Genomic DNA, 20,393 nt, shown 5'->3' with positions numbered 1-20,393 from the left:
ATGGTCAGAAAGGACTGGGAGAGAGAAAAGAAGACTGGACAGATCAGGCATTTGTTCTCTCGGTCCATACCCCCCTTCCTCTTGGGCAGCATAAGTGCCACCCTGTCCCTGAGCTTTGGTGTGTTCAGGCTGCCCTGCTGTCGTTCACAGAAGATAACTCACCCTAGTTATTAAAAGCTAGGAAACACCTACTTTGAAAATGGTTCATCTTCCCAAAAGACGGCAACTCTTTTCTATATAAAGCATCTTCACAGACGTTCATGTCAATAAAAGAAGCGAAGGACATGAAAAGGGGAGGATTGCTTTGAGAAAATCTCTTAATATTCCCCAACCGTCACAAACAGAAAAATTAGAAGGCACAGGATCCCTTCACACAAGGATTCCCCATGGAGTTTGTTTCAGGAATGAGCTCCCAAAGAATAGTCATAATGTAGTCGGGTGATGGGAAGTGTGACTGTTAAACATTTTTCTCGACCTGCTTGCTGTGTAAACAAGGGTCCTCCATTTGCTCTTGTCTCTGGCTCGCCGGTGGCCCCCCTTCACTTCTTGGTGGCCAGTGCCTAACTTCCGTTAAAAGAGCACTGTCATCCATTAGCCCTCTTCCCCTCCGTGGGAGTTACCTGCAAGGGAGCAGATCTTATCGATGGGGTGCTGCAGTCCAAAGCCCTCCCCCCGATTCTGGCCTATTTATTTCATGCAGAGGGAACCCATCTTGGCTGCCCCTGGCTTTTTGTGGTTGAGGGAAAACTGGAACAAAGCCAATGATTTTGATGAACTTTGAACTAAACCAGTACCAACCATTTAAAATTTGTGTGTGTGTGAAGCGTCACACACTATTGTTGATTTTTTTTAATAAAACACCCAGTTTCTTCAGACTCAGACTGAACTTACGTGCTTTCCAAAACATTAAATTTAAGCAAAAATGTTTTTGAACCAAACTGCTCTTTCATCCTGTTTTATTTCCTTTATGTCTGTGTAGGGGAAATAATTTAGGTCTAAAGAAGACTGGCCTCTGCTGATAAAAATCAGTGGCTTATTTCTTCCACTTCCCCCTCCTCTTAGCCTTTTTGTGGGGGGTTTGTTTTCTTTTTGGATGAATTTCTGAGTCTTTTCTGTAGAAGTCTGAGTCCTAATGATTCCGTTGGCCTTGTTCACTGGAGGTTTCGGGGCTTGTTTGTGTTTGTTTTCTCTGTGCGTGTGTGTATAAATTTCAAAGCATTTAGCGTGTCTAAATTTTATTTGTGTGGGTTTGGTTAAAATAAACAGTACTACAACCCAAGAAGAAGCTCCGTCTCTGAATCAACACGATTTCCAGTGGCCCATTTATTTTATGGGGCATTTGAGAAATAACAGATTCCAGAGCAGACCGTGCGTCGTCCTTCTGCATTGGTGGCAGTCACGTTTGACCTGCGCTGCCGTTTCAGGGCGATGGTTTGCTTCAGGCTAAGTGCTCTCACTCCAGGAGTGTTGACTGAGCCAGGGCTCCCAGAGCTGGGGATGGCAGGGCCTGTAAACCCTGGTCAGTGTCAGGGTTCAGGGAGCTGACTGCAGAGCGTGAGGCACATGCCTGGCTCCTGGGGCAGGGGAAGTTATGTAGGGGCTCCCGGGAGGGAGCCTGGCTGGTTTTGGGGAGTGAAGGTCAGCCTGTGGGGAGATGAGCAGAAAGGGTGCTGTCACCTTTCTCTAAGCCTGAGTTGGGGCTCGGGAAGAAAATCAGGATGCAAGGGTAAACGGTGCTTTCTGCCCTGCCCCTCCCTTCCTGGTCCTGACTAGTACGTGTCCAGCCTACGCATCTGCTGAGCCAGGAGGCAGAGGGATCGGGAATCCTTTGAAAAGAGCCCTGGGTTTGGAGCCTGGTTCAGAGCCCCTTGTCCTGTTTACCCAGCATGTGACGTGGGAGCAGTAATGTCACCTTGTTGAACCTCGGTTTGGGCCTTTGTGAGACGGGAGTGAAAATCCTGGTCCTGCCTGTGCCTTAGGAGGCAGTGAGGCCTGTGGGCAGCGAATGTAAAGACACTCTGAGGGCTCCAAACACACATCCCGATACCAAAGGGGTTCGCTCCGTTCCTGCCGGGGGAAGAGGGCCATGGCCTGACGCGCTCCCCCGCAGGAAACCAAGTCAGCCCGCAGCCGTGCAGACGCAGACCCTCTGGAGCTGCTGGAGGTTGGCTGGGGCCCACGGCCAACGTGCTCATGGGTGAGAGGCTGCTCAGGGCGGTGAGGGCTCAGGCTGCGCCTGTCTCGGAGCTTCCGCTTGTCCTCTTCTTTGTGTCGCTCCATCTGTGTGAGCCCCGTGGAGGCAGGGAGGGAGCCGGGGGCAGCACCGTTGCTCTGCAGGCAGCACCCCTTGTGACCCTTTCTTCTGAATGCTCTCAGCCCTTCTGCTTCTCGGCTGCCAGCACTAAGAGAGGGCTCCAGGCTGCTGCCCAGGGACAGGAACAGAAAATGAATAAGGGACCACTTCACAGCAGCTGGGTGTCCTCATCCCTCTGGGCCATTGAGGAGCCTGGGGAGACTCGAGTTACTGCTACGGTCAAACGCAGCGCAGGGCAAGTGCTGTCCTGAGGGGGGACAGGGTGATGAGGTGGGGCCTGGGGAAGACAGACGGCAAGGTCTTCACCACGTCCTGTGCGCCAGTTTCTCCACCGAGGGCTTAGTCCTTCTACCAAAGGTCCCTGTGGTACCCCTCGAGGGACTTGCTGCTTCCAAGGCTCCCAGTTCCCATTTTTGGTGGACTTGGACTATTAGAAATTTTTTCCTTCTGTTGTGCTGAAAGCAATCTTCTGAAACGTCCATCTACTTCCTGGGGCACACAGCGGGTCTGCTTCCTCTTTTCCATGGCAGCCCTTTCAGAGGTTGAGGACCAGGGACATGGCTCTTCTGTGACATCTCTTTTCCATCTGACCTCCTGTTTGCCCTTCCTCTGCCCCCTGCCCACCCTGCCTTCTTTCCTGAACATTTAGGCAGGTAATGTTCACCTGGTAGGTGGTGTATCACCTGGCCCTGCAGGAAGGTCCATATTAGCTGAGAAGACAATGGTGGATGTGCCAGAGCTAGGGGACCACGTGGAAAGGGTGGAGGTGAAAATGACTAGACTGTATAGTGGAGGGTGGTTGGAGGGGCAACAGTGTCAGGCTTCATAATTGCTTTTCCAAATGGTGTAAGAAAGTTGGGAATTGTATCAGGACTCTGTTATTTTTTTACTCACATTTTTATTGATGTTAAATCTAGTCCATCCCCCAGGGTTTACTGAATACCTTCTGACCTGCTCACCAGATTTTCTCCTTACATGATCTCATCTTCACACATCACTCCTAGAAAACAAAGCTGATGGTGACTCTCTCTTATCAAACTACTGTTGGCTCCCCATTGCCTACAGGGAAGCACGTCCCTTAGTTTGGGATTTAAGGCCCTTCCTGGACTGACTATAAGCTGATTTTTTTTTTTAATCCTTATCCATTTCTATGTTCACTCTCTTCCTTCTCGGCCTCCTGTGTGCCCACATGGAGGTCCTTAGGAGGGTGGATTTAGGAGCTGGATGGGCTTGTGTGACCAACTTCCCTGACCTCAGTTTCTGTGTAATGAGGGTGATGCCATCCTTGCCTCACCGTTCACACTCTCCAGTGAGGATGACGTGTAAGGAATTGTGCTGGGCTCTGTTGAGGACACCGCTGAGGAGGCTGCAGGGAGAAGGCACGCGTGCAGATCCATGACTGGTGTCCATGAGGAGAGCGCTCTGGTGACTCCAAGGAGGGCAGAGCTCTTTGACTGGGGTAGCCAGGGAAAGCTGGGTCTCGACAGGTGAGCTGGGATTGAAAGACGGGAGAAGGCTGCTCAGGTGGGCAGAGTTCTGTGGACGAAGGCTCACAGGGTTGGCGAAGCAAAGAGGAGTGTAGCCAAAGCGCAAGGTGTGCATTTATGAGAAGGGGAGGCAAAGCTGGGATAGCAGGTCGGGGAAGGCTGGAAGGCCTTGAGTGCCGGGCCAGGGTGTTTGACCTTGATTCCTGAGGGCAGCGGTGAGGAGCCCTGAGGCATTCTGAGCAGGACGACACCATGGGGGAGTCCAGGTGCGCAGTGCTGGTGACCAGCCGAGAGGGAGGCAGGCCCTGAGGAAATGCTCCAGCTACAGCCCCTCCAGCTGCCTCGATGGGTGAGGTGTGTGCAGCCTGGCCAGCGTGAGACCCTGGGGGGTTCTCAGGTCCAGCTGGCAGGGAGATTCCTCCCTGAGAAATCGTTCCTTACAGGACATAGACCTGGAGGGAATCTAACAATCTGCGACGGAAACTCTACCCCGTAAGCCTGGCAGTCACTAGGGGAAATGGCAGGCTGGTGGTAGAGGCTGTTCTTGATGCTATCCACAGGCTCAGACGCATTCGTTTCAGGCTTCAGGCCAATCCCAGGAACCGTGGGCTTTCTGTCCTGGTGCTTTCTGGCCTCTTTAAGGAGTAGGGCTCGTTTTGTTGTGTGTTATGTCTTTTTGTACCTCGTCTCCTGTGTGCCTGCTTGAAGAGGGGCTCTCTCGGAGGAGAGAGATGTGGAAAGAAAGAAATGGACAGCATTGTCCATTCCCACAAGGAGCCTGCAGTCTACCTGGCGAGCGGAAATGAATGTAAAACAACATAAGTTTGCATTTGATTAGAGCGGTTACGTTTTCCAAACACTTTAATAAATTTTTTATTTGGAAGTAATTTCAAATATACAGAAAAGTTGCAAGAATAAGAATATCTTAGTAAGCACTCCAGGTACCCTTTACTCCAATTCACTTAATATTCTATTAATATTTTATCTTGTTTGCTCTTTAATCTGTCTATAGGGGGTGTGGACTGGTTTGTTAAAATATTTTAAAATTCCTTACTGTTTTTAGTTATTCGGGGGCTCACATTATCCCAGATTTGGCCCGTGAGGTGCTTCTCATGCCCCCATCATGTTTGTTTTGTTTTGTTTTGTTTTTTAAGCACTTTCTTACTCTCTTAGTCCTGTGTCTACCCTGCCCCAGCCCTGGAATCAGCCATTTCTCCAAAGACTACTGGTCCTTTTAATGGGAAATGGTAATAGAGACTGAGATCTGGGTGCCAGGTGTGCTCCTGACTACTGGGTGTGGGGGCATCTTTGTTTCTAGATCTTTCCAACAGAGCTAGGAGGTATATGCATTTACATACACGTACCTGCCTTTATACATGTAGTTATATGCATACATCTTTAGAAATCATGAGTTCACATCAGTATCCCAGTTGCAGTCCATCCCCAGAGGGCTCTTTCTAATGGTCCCCTTCCCGTCTTTCTATATCCGTCCTTCCACAGGGAGAACACTGGCTCCCAACTGCATTTACGCATTAACTCATTTGTGAAATCCTGTAATACGTCTAAAATAGTTTCAGCACGGTTTCATCCCTATCACTACAAAAAACCAAACTGACTAAAAAGAGTTGAGCATTTGTCTGTGGTTCTGCCCTTACCCCAGTCCTGTCCAGGATGGAGAGGATGCAGTCAAATGTTGATAAACTACTTGAACTAGTTTTGTCTTTCTCCTTCAGGGTGGTTATGGTATTCATTTGAAGTACAGTCGGATTCATTTGTATCAGTTCACTTCCACTTCAGGGGTATTCTCCCTCCTTTCTGTCCCTGTTGATTTAATTAAAATTTTAATGTGTAAAACGTTAACATGATTCTAAAAGTCAAAATTACAGACAAAGTGTCACTCCTACTTCATCCCCTCTGCTCCCTTTGTCCTCATCCTTTATTTTGTGCTTTATCTTTCAGATACATCCTACAGTAGTGTTTGTTTCCTTATTTCCTCTTCTTTTGCATCCAAAGGGTAGCACAATATATGTGCTTTTTTGTCCAAGCACTTCTTAAAATCTTTTTTCTTGTTTTTTCCCCTTCTGATCTGGAACAGGTAGGCTTCTATCACATGTGGGTTGTCAGATTCCTAAGTCACTTGTGAAAGTCTGACGGTTTCTACCAATAGCTTTGTTACATTAACTTTTATAATAGTGACTTATTTAATCCCTTAGTGATAGGCTTCTAGAATGATAAATTCTTAAGTGAAATGGAAAACGGTTTTTTTCATCGTCCACTGAGGTTGATAAAGATTCAGTGGACTCAGGTGAGATTTCCGGGGATGCAAGGTTTGTTGTGATGGGAATGACTTATTTTCCACTGAGCAGATAGTGGTACAGGGTTGACGGCGCACTTGCTGGCTTATCAGGGTCGCGCTGAGCCCACTTTGATGCCATGTGTCCTTTTGTGCTTCCCCTATTCCACTGGCATCATGCAGCTTAGAGACCATTCATAGCGGTTTGCAATTTTTCTCCCTTTGGTACTTGAGAAACCTCCTCCAATTGCCTTTTATTCTTCCCAGATTCAACAACTAAATGTTATACATTTGCACTTCACAACTGTACAGTGCTTTGTGATGTTCACAATAGCATCTTATTGAATGTCTGACTTAATCCCTGTGAGACAGGAGAACAGGTAGCATGTCTGTTTCGCAGGTGAAGAAACTGAAGCTCAGAAAAGGAAAGTGACAGAGTGGGGACTAGAGTCCAGGTCTTCTGACTTAGAGCCCAGAGTGGTCTGGGAGGACCGATGGGACAGCTGAGTTTATCACAAAGAGCCCACCTCCCTTCACTTCCGCCGTGTCTCAGAGCCAGCAGAAGGAGATTTATGCCTTGTCAATCTCAGTTCTGTCCAAATCAGTAAATGTTACGCACCTGCTAAGTATTAGGCCATTCAGAACTGTCTAAAATCAGTTCAGAGCATTTATATTAACAGTTTTGTTACATGAACAGTTATAATAGTGATTACTATTTAAAATAAATGGGCTACAAGCCAGGACTTTGCAGCGTTTTTTTGTTTTAAACATTTAAAAAAATTATTTCTTTGGCTGCATCGGGTCTTAGTTGTGACACGTGGGGTCTTCCGTTGTGGTGTGTGGGATCTTTCGCTGTGGCATGTGGGCTCTTCGGTGCAGCGTGTGGGCTCCAGAGCATGCGGGCTCAGTAGTTGCAGTGTGCAGGCTCTCTAGTTGTTCACTTGGGCTCTAGAGTGCATGGGTTTAGTTGCCCTGTGGCATGTGGGATCTTAGTTCCCTGACCAGGGATCGAACCCACATCCGCTGCACTGGAAGGCAGATTCCTAACCACTGAACCACCAGGGAAGTCCCATCGGCAGTGTTTTGTATTCTCAGAAATTTTAGTCACAGTAGGATTTTACCTATGCACGCTTTGCTGTGTCCCAACAACCAAGAATGTGCAACAGTGATGCAGCTTTTTAGAGAGAGGGGTTTTGGATTTCTAATGTAAAATAACTTAATGAAATATGATGTTAAAGCAAAATCCCCTGTGAAACTTAAGGGTGACTCTTTTGCTCTCGTAGTAATTTTCTTTTTCAAGAACTCAGATGATATATGTAACCAAGATAAGAATACCCTGCTTGTATATAATCATGTGAATTGAATACTCTCAGTTCAGAGTCAAAATATGCAGAAAGATTTGTGCTGGGCTACTTTTGGTAAACAATAGAATTGAAGGCCCACAGACTTGGTCTTTATAGTGTATTTAAGAGAATAGATTACATGATGCATTTTCATATTGACACGTGACACTCCAAGGCCTCCACTTGTTCAAGAATGAGATTGTGGTTCAGGTGTGATATTTTCAAAGCTCAGATTCATTTGGTGGACCTACCCCGGACTGAGTTGCGCGTGGCCGGTGTCTCAGGAAGCCAAGGCTGAGAAGCCCTGCGTCATTCTCGGTGTGGCTTGCGTGAGCAGCAAGGTGCTGCCTGCAAAGGCCTTTCTGTTTCGAGAGGGAAGGTGTTCTCCCCAGGAGGAGGGGTCCTGGGCTGAGAGTGCAGGAAGCTTCTCTGGTCCTTGATGGGCTTCGGCTCCCCACGCGGACTCCCTGGAGTCAGCTCCCCCGCGAGCCGGGCTCAGGATGCCCCACAGCCTCGCCGCCTCCTCACTTGCCAGTGGGTGAAGGTGGGACAGACCAGCCCTAACAGAGCCAAGGACAGATCCCAGGGCATCTGAAAACTGGATGATGTGGTCGAAGGGCAATGAGGTTGTCCTTTCTCACGGGGCCGGGGGAGAGGGTGGCAGCTTGGTGAGGATTCTGGTTTCTTACCTGAAGCATTAGTGTCACTGGGTGTTCAAGTGTCGGTTCAGCCCATCGACAGTCCGGAGTTGGGGGGTGGGGAGAGATAGTAGAGGTTGGCTTTTTAGGTAAGCAGGTCACCTCCCCTTCGTTGCTTGGCTTGGGCTGGGTTGGGTTAATGAGGTCCCTGCAAGGGAGATGTGCTGGCTTTGGGCTGGAAGGAAGGCAGACGTAGAGTCCATCCGCGTTCAGGGGTCTGTGTGCAGAAGCTGCACTGCCTGTCATCTCATCCGCTTTCTTAGCTGCTTTTTAATCATACTTCCCAAATCCATAACACACACAACTTGGCTCCTTTAACGGTTCACTGTTGGAAACGCAGATGGTTCCTTGTATATGAGAATTGGGTAATCATCCACCTGACCTCCTGACTTGCCTGAGCAAGTGTGGGATTCTGTATATACGCAGACATCCAGGCTTGCAGACGGGAAAGGTAGAGTAAACAGTTGGGAACATTTCCATGTCTGCCAGAGCCTTTCCAGGGCAGGTGTTCCCATAAATGGGCAACAAATCATACTGCCTTTTCCCCTTCTATAGGGAGCACTTCTGGGGAAAAGATCGTGGCGAGAAGCGAGGGTTAAGAAAGATAGCAGTGCTTCGTGGGTGCTCCATTTCCTGTCTGGGAAGGGGGAACGGGGCTGTGAGGTGGGTCTGCTATGACCCTGTCCACCACTCTGGCCAGAACTGCAGCGGGTGGGGAGCTGGGGTCTCAGGACTCCTGGTTTGGACAAAGGGGCCAATACACGTTAGGAACAGTGAGCGTTCCCTCCAAGTATGGAAGAAGCCCTCTGTGACCACAGCTTGGCCCTCGTGAATCCTTTCTCTCTCGAGCGTGATGCCGGCTATCTGAGGAGACTCTGGGGAGGTGGGGCATCTCTGAGTCCAGGCCCCTGGTGGGGGGTCACGGGCAGCTCGTGGTGTTTGGGGACTCGGCTTCTTGGGAGCACGGAGCTCCTGAAGGGAGTTCGTTTTCTGAGGGACGGTGCATGTGCGTTGGTGTGGTCTCTGCAACTCTGACCCCCACAGTCTTGCTTGGGAAGGCACTGTCGTGTGTCCTGTCCACGTGTGTGGCCCCCGTTGCTGTGCTCGTGTGGCTGTACTCGGTGCCGTGTGTCCTGCTGCAACACTGCTGTGCAGCAGGGCAGACGGCTCTCGGCAAGGGTACCCGGCGACGTCCTGACCTGTGCCTGTTCTCTTTGCCTCCCCCAGAGAATTCTCCAAGGAAAGGGAGAAGGCGAAAGCACGGGGAGACTTCCAGAAGCTGCGGGAGAAGCAGCAGCTGGAAGAGGATCTCAAGGGCTACTTGGATTGGATCACCCAAGCAGAAGATATTGATCCCGAGAACGAAGAAGAAGGAGGAGAGGAAAGCAAACGAAATAGTAGGTGGCGCCCCTCCTGCTCGGGACCAGACAGAGCCTGTGTGCCCTTCAGATGCCTGCCCACGCAGGTGTCTCTCCCTCTGACCTGGTCTGAGGCTGAGGCCTCCTCCCGGCCCTCCGGTTCCCTGACCTGCACATCAGCGAGAGCTGTGCGTTTACACCGACTCTGGATTTCTGCCTGGGGTGTGGGCTTTAGATAGTATCTCGTCTTGTGGCTTTGTGGTCGGGGCGGGTCAGCCGGATGTGCCGTGTGCCCCTCTGGAATGGAGTAAGCCCCTTCTCTGCGGCAGGGGTGCAGTAAGACACCCTTGCGCCAGAGGAGACGAAGTTGTGCTTCCTCCAATTTAGAGCGAGTTATTGGAAGGGGCCTTGAAGAGCAGGGCGCCTTCGTCCCTTCTGCTCCTTGCGGTGGCCCCCACCTGCACCAGCTGGGGGACATCACACGCTTAGCCCATCACCGGCCAGGAAGACAACAGTTCACTGTCTAGGGCGGTGTTGGGAGGCGCGTAAGTCAGCGGGGCCGCTCCAGAGCCCGTCCAGCTGGTACCCCACACGGGGACGCTGGGCATTGCTCGGTCCAGCACTGGAGTTCACTGTCATTGTCAACCACAGCCTCTCTTTCATCGTGTGCTTTTCTTGCTCTTACTCTTCCTGAGGCCACCTGTGCCTCAGGTAAAAGTGGAAATCGAAGTTCGGCGGTGGAGTCGACTAAGGTGTTGGTGATGTGTTGCAGATCTAGACTAGCTGATAGTAAAGACCGAGGGCGCTGGTCCATTGAGAGACCTGGGGACGCCGGTTAGGCCCCGCCCCGTGGAAGATGGCTGGGTAGGCCCCCCCGGAGCGGAGCCCCTCCAACTTCATGCAGTCAGCCCTTCGTTCAGCAAGGCTGGGTGCGGGATGCCGGGCGGACTCGTGACGGGGGAGGATGTGGTTTGCTCCTTCTGGGGAGGGCGGGCCCGCACACAGGTGAATGCGGCCCGAGGAGACGGAGATGCGGGTCCGGCGAGGAGGCAGGCAGTGTGCCCAGAGGAGGAAGGGGTGGCCTAGGGGTCTAGGGCATAGCTGTGGGCTCGCGGGGCCTGGGCCTTGAAGGACAAATGGACCTGAGATGTGTCAGGAAGAGCAATCTGAGTCGAGGCAGTGGTGTGAGAAGGTGGAGGTGGGCAGACAAAGGCTCGGGGAGGCCGTGATGGGCTCTTCCTTCAGCTGGAGCCCCGAGGGTGTGCAGGTGAGGGTGGGACGAAGCAGGGAGGGTGGCCGAGTGGAAGCTGAGGCTGAGACCCAGGGTGGAGGGGATTCTTGACCAAGACGGCCTTCGCGATTCTCCAAGCCTGGGACTCTGAGTCTGTGCTTCCGTGGAGATATTTCCTGTCATCAGGGATGCGCACTTGACTCAGTCCTGTATGCTAACGGTGGGGGGAGGCCGGTGCACACAGGCCCCCTGCTTCCCAGGCTGCACGACTGCCTCCTCAAGGAAAGCCTGGAGGTTGCCCCCTGAGGCCGAGGGAACTGGGGAGATCTCTAGACTAGGTTTGTCGACTATGGGATGAGAGTTTCTAAGTGGACGTTCATGGGAGTTCCACACCCGTGACGTGACCGCTTTGTGATGAGGTGTAAGGAGTGTCTGCATGTCTTCGGCGCAGCTCTGTCTGGGGCGTTCACACCAGAATCCCATGACCTTCGCAGAGCTTCTGCCCCTACAGCATGGCCAGCACAAGCCTGCAGCTCAGGGCTGCCTGCCCCCCTCTTTCCCTCTTTGTTCCCAAGCTGCGGTGTTGACGCTGCCCTGCAGAGGACCGCCAGCCCCCTGCCCTGCTCTCCTAAGCCCCGCCCATCACCTGTTATGTGTAAACGGGCAAAGGTCTTGTCCTTTCTCTGGAGCAGAGCACCTTGCCCAGCCAGCGCAGGTGTGTCCTGTAGGGGCCGAGCAGGGCCCTCTTTTGTAGGTGGATGTCCTTTTGTCTCCTCATTGCTCCACCTCTAGAAACAGACAGGGATCTACCTTAGCAGAGCCAACATCTGTTGTGCTAGATGTTTCTATGGCCGTGATTTGAGGAGTAGGGGGTTTTGCTGGGCTTGAGCCATTGTCTCCCAGTCATCCTGAGGGTCCACTCTTGTGTCCTAGCCCGTTCCCTGTGTCCTGCCACTGCCTGTAAGGGCACGTCTAATGGCAAAATCAGTGCCTCTACCTTTGGAGACCTTGCTGTGGTACCTTAGTGTGAGACAGAGGGGAGAAACTGGCATCTTAACCCAGGGCCTGCTGTCCACTGTGGGAGCCCAGAAGGACATGGGGGTGCGGGCTGTGGGGGAAGCAGGGAAGGCCCCGCGGAGAGGCCGTGTCCCTGCTGCGCTCTGAGGGATGAGCAGCCTTTGGCTATGGAAGGTTGGCGGGGGAGTGCTTTTTAGGCTGAGGAAATGGCATAAGCAAGGTGCAGGGGTCCACATGTTCAAAACCCTTAAGTGCATTGCTTAGTAGAGTAATCAAGGAAAGAAATAAAGCCCCTTAAAAGTTGCAGAGCCTCAGAATTCACTGTGCAACTGGTGCTCCAATGCCCAGAAAGCTACGCCGTGTCTCGGGGACGTCAGCATCGTGGCTTCTGCTCTGCGCAGTGATGTCCAAGTGAACGTGCAGGACCAGCTCGGTGCTTGGTCCAGAAAGGCACCTCCTTCCAGTGCCCCCTGGCTTTTCATCGGCTCCTTTGCCAGGTGCCGGGGTGTCCTGTGGAGCGAGGCTTACAGTATTTCCCCAGTAGTCAGAGTCCCAGAGCCTTGACGGATGACGGTTGGAAATGAAGACGTAAATCCCAGGCTGTGGGAACCATGTTGAGGTTTAACTGATTTGAGAAGAGACCCCAAGCCTCCTCCCAAGGAGCACCTTCCCTGCAGCCCAAACCTTCTGGAGGAGCAGTGCTGTCAGGGTTTCCCTGGGGCCTCCCGTGGCCGCCAACCGTTTCCTCCTTGCCACAGCCAGAAACACAGGGGAGAATGGCTCACCTCGGCCCGCGTGGTCCTCCTCGCCAGCGAACTGGAGATTCGCCAGCTGGAGATTTCCTGCTAGACGATGCTCCACGGTCAGGTAGACCATGAAGTTGAAGTTGGTAGTGATCAAATAGAGACGTTAATTGAGAACGATCAATGTTATACCACACGGGAGATAGCCAACATACTCGAAATATCCGAATCAAACGTTGAAAATCATTTGCACAGCTTGGTATGTTAATTGCTCTGATGTTTGGGTTCCACATAAGTTAAATGAAAAAAGGCTTCTTGACCGTATTTCCACATGCAATTCTCTACTTAAACGTAACGAAAACGTTCTGTTTTTAAAACAAGTTGTGATGAGCGACGAAAAGTGGATACTGTACAATAATGTGGAACAGAAGAGATCATGGGGCAGGGGAAATGAACCACCACCAACCACACCAAAGGCCGGTCTTCATCCAAAGAAGGCGATGTTGTGTATATGGTGGGATTGGAAGGGAGTCCTCTGTTATGAGCCCTTTCTGGAAAACCAAACGGTTAATTCCAACAAGTACTGCTCCGAATTAGACCAACTGAAAGCAGCACTTGATGAAAAGCGTCCAGAATTAATCAACATAAAACGCATAATCTTCCATCAGGATAACGCAAGACCGCATGTTTCTTTGATGACCAGGCAAAAACTGTTACAGCTTGGCTGGGACGTTCTGATTCACCCACCGTATTCAGCAGACATTGCACCTTCGGATTTCCGTTCATTTAGGTCTTTACAAAATTCTCTTAATGGATAAATTTCCAGTTCCCTGGAAGACTGTTAAAAGGCACCTGGAACAGTTTTTTGCTCAAAAAGATAAAAAGTTTGGGAAGATGGAATTATGAAGTTGCCTGAAAAATGGCAGAAGGTAGTGGAACAAAAGGCTGAATACATTGTTCAATCAAGTTCTTGGTGAAAATGAAAAATGTGTCTTTTATTTTTACTTAAAAACCAAAGGCACTTTTTGGCCAACCCGATACGTGACAGTCACCTGGGGAGTGAGGACGCATCCTGGTGCCGTGCCCCACCCCACACTGATTCACTGGTCTGTGGTGGCACCCAAGCATGGCTCCCTGGAGGTTCCAGTGTGACACCAGCGTTGGAGACTCCTGAATGCCAGCACGCTGAATATCACACTTGGAAGAAGACAGAAGGAGAGATATTCCTTCCTTTATGCCTGTCTGGTAGCTACGGTGACAGGTAGCTCTGGCTTTGTGCGTCCACAGATTACGTACAACGCCATTTCCCTAAATTTCCTGATAGAAAGCTGGTGTTACACAATTAACTGAATGGACAAGATTCCCTTGGAAGTTAGTTCCTCAGCTTTTGGGAAATTTTCAAGGATAATTTATTTAACTTTTTGCTGAGCTTCAAGTTTCTTAAGAGGCGCTGCCGAATCTCAAAGTGATGTTTTTAGACGTATGCAGCTGTTTCTGAGTTAACAATGGAGTTTTGCTGGGACCATTAAAATCTGAAAGCCTGAAATTCTATTTTAAACTCTTCTCATTGTCAGCGATTAGTTTTTTTAAAAAGTAGCATTAAAAATGTAATCCTTTTCAAGGAAGCTCATTCTAAAATTCTGGCCAGAAAAGCAAGGCATTTTACTGTGGGAACTATGAATGATCAATAATCCCTGTAAGTGGGAGTATTTGCTGCCCAAAGAAAGAGAGGGGAGGATACCTGAAACTCCAGCTCTGACCACTGGGGAGAGCCTCTGTCTTCTGTTCATCAGATCAGCTGTCCTGGAGGCTGTGAGCATTGTTGCTGCCCGCCTCGCACTGGGAAGCTGCCCCCTCGGTGTACAAGGTTGTCATAGCTGGCACCCCCCTGCTGCACATGCCACCTTGATGCCTTTGACTGCAATGATTGATTTGCGGGGTGGGCAGAAAACCAGAGATGCCGTAGCTGTTTGCAAGCACAAGGCGTGGGAATTTATTGGTCCTGTTTGAAAGGTTGTGTCTTCAAATTTTGATTTCTAAAACTGCTTTCAGCACAGTCAGACCACCTCAGGGTGCAAGTTCAAAATGGGAAACATTCAAGTAAAAGGTGTAAGGCAAACAGCAGCAGTTAGAGCTGCATATGGTAAACATGCATCCAGGACAGCCGCCCTCTCTGGAGAGGGCCCGGTGCTGGAGTTACGGCAGACACCCGCTCCCCTGGGCAGTACCGGGAGCCGTCGTCTGCCCGGGGCTGGCCTCACAGGAGCTGGTGGGAGACGGACTTGGGGATGGTTGCCCCACCATGATAAGGAAGGCCGGCACTCCAGCCAGGTTTGTGGAGTCCCGACTCAGGGTGGTGTTTGTTTTTAATATACTTTGATTACATAAGCAATGTTTGCCCACTGTAAGGAATTCATATAATATCAAAGTTTAGAAAATAAGACCATTCTCTCATCCCTCTTCTTAGAGGGAAGCAGGTGTGGCAACGGGGGCCTGTTCTTTCCGGCCTCATCTGTGCACACGAGAACCTGCATTTGCACAGACAGCACGCTCACTGGTCCCCACCGTTAGATCGACCAGCACAGATGGTCCTGTAACTTGCCCCTTTCACTGAGCCGTGTGCCGTAGACATCTTTCTGTGTTTTTTTAAACAACATTTTGGCTATTTTCACTAAGTGGCAGTTTAAATCTGCCGCAATGGACTGGGTAGTCTATAGGGCACGTGGAGGCTACAGCAGTTGTCAGAGTTGGAGTTTTATGCTTGTTTGTGTGATTGTCTGGTTGCTCCCTTCCTCTGCCACGAGACTGGGAGCTCCGTGGGGGCAGGAATGGGGTCTGCTTCTATTCTGCACGGGGTGGCTGGCCCCTGGCACAGTCTTTGTCACACGTACAAGCTCGCAGTGGTTACTTGTTGAATGAAATAGCACCAGATAATCTCTGTCACAGGCTTCCTCTGTGCCAGACACTGCTCTAAAGGCAGTGGGTACGTGAGTCTGTTACTCCTCACACAGCTCTGAGACCAGAACTTGACAGAGGAGGAAGACGAGTAAGCAGCCTCCCAGGGCCGCATGCCTGCTAAGTGGCAGAGCTGGGATTCCAGCCAAGGTTTTGCCACAGTCTGCCTGTTCGCCGCCACTCATCCCCCCAAATGCAGCAGTTGTGCGACCACCCGTGCCCTTCGTCCCATGGGAGCGATTACCAGGAAGGGTTTTGCTGGGGCCCAGAGGAGGCCCGTTTCAGAAATGGACGTGTTATGCCGAGCGGTACCACTTCCCATTCCCACCAGCCGTGCGTGCAAGTTTCCCCCACGCCCTTGCCCACCCGCCATTCCTTTCGCTGCCCTTGCACTGCCCAGGGGCGTGTGGCCTCTACACCAGAGTGGCCCTTGTATCACAGAGCTGCGTGGGGCTGGAGACCCTAGAATCATTTTCTTGTGACCCACTGGCCACAGGGGAGTTGTCATGGTTGACTGCGCCCCGCCAATGCTTGTATCGCTGTATTTCACCATATTTACAATTCACCTCTTAGAACAACTCTGTGAAGTGCAGGTCCAACTGTTATTAGCCTGTTACAAGTGAAGAAACTAAGGTTTCACCTTCGTACCACCATCAGGTACCACGTCCCCAGTCATTCAGCCAGTAAGTGGCAGGGCTGGGATTAGACCTGGTCTGTCCAGGTCCAGAGACCACCACTTGAACCCCTAGTGTCCTGCCTCATATAGTGATGCTGGCTGGACTCACAGAGCCAGTCGGCACCCAAGACTCCTGCTGAAGTGCCCTGTCCCTAACGCCCTTCTTACAGGGGAAGCCAGACCTTGGGAACCTTTGTCCAGAGTGGGTTAGTTGGTTGTTTATTTAGGACAGGTTTTCGAAGACCGGCGTTATGTATACTAGCTACAGAAGGTGCCCGTCCGCTCTCCCCGTCAGACCCTGAACTATAGGTTTCTCCGTGCAAGGGGGGTAGTTTTGGGGTTTGTGTATCAGAGCCCGTGGATGGGGCCACCTCTGGCGTCTTCGGGCCTGCTGGCATCGCTGTTGCTGCTCTCTACTGAAGCATAATGGAATTGCCTGTGTTCCACCCAAGGGGTCACGTTGGCCGACCTACTAAAGGAGGATAAGAAGAAAAGGAGGTTTTGCGGCTTTCGCCAACACAGGGCTAAAGATCACGGTAAAATGCTGAGATTGAACTCTCTCTTTGGGAGACTCTTCTCCCCAGACTTCTGATGCCTTTTCCTTACACACGGGCATGGTGTGAGGTGCATGTGCTGTGTGCTGTGTTTGTAAGATGCCTATGTTTTCATTTGATTTCTTTGAAACTTGGCCGTGTTGTTTTCCTCTTGTCTTTCCCCCAGATGTGTGACTTAGCCAACATAGCACTGCAGTTTCCTCTGTTTGAACTGTACCTTTTAAAGAAGCAGCTGAACCAACTCAGAAAATTTATTTAATTCCGCACGAATATTCTTAGACTGGAAGACAGACTTTTTAAACACTTTCCCCCAAATGATGCTTTTTAATCTAAACTGTTTGGAAATTCCAATGGTGTTATTTGATTGATTTTTTTCTTTTCCAGGTTACATGTTTCACATGGCCTCTGGGTCTTCCAATCTCTGGCTGGTTTGCCCAGGACCAGGCTAAAGCTAGTAGTGTCAGTTTCGAGAATGAAGTTAAAAGCAGACTTCTAGGATGCTACGATTTGGGGGCCCTTGCCTTTACAAGTGGGAATGGGGAAAGGGCTTATGTAGGAAACAGCTGAGTATCTATCTGTGCTCTAGACTAATGCTTAACATAGCCCCTCATCAGAAGCCCTGGGGTTGGCGTCAGGACCATCCCCATGCAGGGCAGTTATGCAAACAACTGGTGTCCTGCCCTGCCTGCCCGAGCCACCCCTGTGGTCCCACAGCAGCACAAGGCTTTGCCTGTGCACTCCTGGTTAGTGTCACCGAGGTCAGCCCTGGCCAGACGACTTTGGAGGAGTCTGTGTGAGAAGATTCAGACTTAGGGACACAAAGCCAGCCACCAGGAGAGCAGAGGGTTCACGTTGCCCTGTTTGCTGAAGCGTGGTCTCAGCCACTCGTGGGAATGCTGAGCGCAGCGGTGATGGGAACTGGACTTGAACAAGTCCTGGATGGGCCGAATGAAGGTTGTATTAGATTCCTACTCTCTTCAGAAGGCCCGGAAGTGGGAAGGGACACTGAGTGTGAGATGTGAGCCCTTCGTCACTCTGAGAGCACGTGGTGGCCCCGAGAGGAGGAACTTGCCTGGGATTGGGAGCAGGTCTGGGGGCAGAGACAGAGCTGACTCTCGCAGCTTTAGTGCCCGCAGAGGTTCGTGAAGAAGCTTGGTGCAGCTCTGAAGGCCTCCGCAGGAAAAATGGGCTTCAGCTAAGCAGGAAATACTGTGATGGCCACGAGAAATAAGTTTTCAAAGACTGACGCCTACCAGCTCCGGTGGGTCATCACGAGCAGATGAGTGGTTCCCGTCCTAGGGGAGCAGAGACCCCTCCTTGGGCACATAGATGCCCACCGTCCTTAGCGGGGGCTTGGGCCTCGTGGCTTTTCAAGGATTCTTGAGGCTTCTGGGTGAGCCTTGAGGTCTGCAGGAAGAGGAAGCAGCCTAATGTTTTCAGGAAACTTTCTGTATTTTGTTGGGGTCGGGGGGTCTTTTATTGACTGAGCTACCTAGGAACCCTAAAGAAGGCCCCTGACATTACTGGTGGTGCTAGTGCGGTTGGAGCCCTTGTCGGGATGCTGTGTTCCCCATGTCACTGGTCATACAGAAATAGTTACTATCAGGGCATGATTCTTGCTTTAGACACAGAAACCTTGGTCTGGCCTTGACCCACATTCTCCAACACGAGTCTGGCTTCTTTACAGCAACGAGAGTCCGTTACCCTGTGACGGCTGAGCGTGTTACCACTAGCAAGCACAGGCAGATTCCTCCAGGGGATGTCGTGGCACTGCCCGTGCTTGTCATGAAAATAAGATAAAAACACGAGATCTTGCCTTTGGAGCCCCTGTCCCCAAGGAAGGCAGCCATGATCCTGCCACTGCTCAGCTGTCTAACCTCACCACCACCCCCTGCCTTTGAAAGGAAAGAGTGAGAAGCTTTAGGCTGCTGGGGTGTGGAGGGAAGTGCTAGAAGAGACCCGTGAGAGTGCAAGAAAGCCTGTCCCGTGGAGAACGGGGAGCGAGGGTCCTAGAGGCCCAGGACATGTGTGAGCGAGGCTGTCTCAAGAGGAGGCTGGCGAGCTCCAGGCTCACTTGGCAAGGGTCCCCGTGGTTCCTGGCCCCGTGGCTGGCAGAGGTCTCTCGGGGGCTGCTCCCTCCTGTGCTGTTCCACTCTCCAGGGCGCTCTGCCCGGAGGTGACTTGGACCCAGTTCTCATGGGCCAACTGCTGGCCTCCTGGCCACCCTCCTGAGGGGTGGGCAGCAGCTTCCCAGTACTGCTCGTGTCTTGCTCTCCTTGCTGAGCTGTGGGGGAATGCAAGGGAAACCCCCTTGCTGCTGGGAGTGAAATCAGACAGCCTGTGGGTGTTTCCTCTTTACAGCAGTTCTGTCAGGTCAGAGGTAAATTGGTCTTAGAGGTGCAGTTGCCCAACAGCTCATTTATAGACTCGGTAACTAAGCCCCGGGAGGAAAGGGGACTTGTCCCCGTACCACCGATGGCAGAGACCGAGCTTCTCTGACATCTGTCCTAGAGGCTTTGGGCTCGGTAGCCTCCGTCGCTCAAGGAAGTTAGTCTGAGATTTTGCTGTGCCTGTTAGTAGTGAACATAATTTGGGGGCTGCCTATTTGGACCCACACAGAGGCTCATTCAGACCCCTGAGCGTGCGTACCCATGCACGTGTGCATGCGTGTACTTGTGTGTTGACTTCCCTCTGAATTCACAAACCAGGCAGATATAGTTGAGAATTACGTCGTCCTTCAGAGAGAAGGTAGATAGAGGAATGTTGACACGTTGGTGAGGATGGTGTTGTGCTAGCCTGAGAAACAGCGTGTTTCCCTGGTTTATTTTGTGTGGCATTACCCATGATGGCGTCCAGGCCCTACAATTAGATCCTAAAGAGAAATAGTGTGACCCGCTATCCACAGAGAGTGCTCCTAGCGGGGGCCGAGCCCAGGCTGCCTGGGTGGCCCTGGCAACTCTCACTTGCAGTCCAGGGTGTGCTGGGCTCCTGGCTGGCTGGCACCATCCCCTCGCCGACAGCAGCACCTCTGGGCCCCTTCTCAGCGCGCACACACTCAAAGCCTGAGGGTCTGCCCTGGAGCTCTCCCCAGAGATCCCAGTACCTGGAATCAACTGCAAAGCATAGGCCCTGAGCTACCCCAGATTTTCCGCAGGCAGATTGCAGGGCAAGTCAGCATCCTGGCACAGGCGACAGGCTTGTTCTAGTGCCTGGTTTCAGCTGGAGTCATTGAAAAGTGTTTTCAAATTCATGTTTTAAAAATGAAAACTTCCTCAACAAAGCTCTAAAGTTTCCTGAAACGTGTAAAGGAAAAGGACTAATAGCCTCTCTGCATGCAGATGGCCCCGGCTTCTTCTGCAGGAGGATCTGGTGCCTGTAGGTCTGAGGGGGTCTCTCTGTTGCAGCCCTAATTAGGCCTAGCCGCTGGTCAGCAGTGAATGCTGACTCCCTGCTCAAGGCGACAGAGAGGTCACCCTGAATGGGGCAGATCTGATGCTGCGGCAGCCGGTTAGGGAGAGGGGCACATGTTCTGGTAATTCGTCCTTGGGTTTACTTACTTGGGCTTTTATAATTCTTTCTGTTTGCATTTTTATGAAGTCCCAGTAGTCCCCGTGCCACCTGCATTTTTGTACTCCCCACATTTGCTGGGCTGATCTCCTGGAAGTGGTCTGGCTAATTAGGACCAGACAGCAAGGCTGGTGGGTAACACGCTTGCTTGGTTTTT

At 51.3% G+C, this 20,393-nt stretch overlaps 1 protein-coding gene across 18 annotated transcripts in view; it reads left to right on the top strand.

Annotated features, from left to right (window-relative positions):
- CACNA1D (calcium voltage-gated channel subunit alpha1 D) overlaps positions 1 to 20,393 on the top strand; it is a 317,823-nt gene that overhangs the window by 203,005 nt on the left and 94,425 nt on the right. For all 18 annotated transcript variants that reach the window (XM_060308364.1, XM_060308363.1, XM_060308362.1 and 15 more), the window contains exon 9: positions 9,363 to 9,532. In XM_060308364.1, the coding sequence (XP_060164347.1) occupies positions 9,363 to 9,532 (170 nt within the window). The remainder of the gene's footprint in view (positions 1 to 9,362; positions 9,533 to 20,393) is intronic.

This window comes from Globicephala melas, chromosome 11, assembly GCF_963455315.2.
Source record: "Globicephala melas chromosome 11, mGloMel1.2, whole genome shotgun sequence".
Taxonomy (NCBI): domain Eukaryota; kingdom Metazoa; phylum Chordata; class Mammalia; order Artiodactyla; family Delphinidae; genus Globicephala; species Globicephala melas.
The sequence above is the reverse complement of the archived record's forward strand: the minus strand, read 5'-3'. Positions and strand labels throughout refer to the sequence as shown.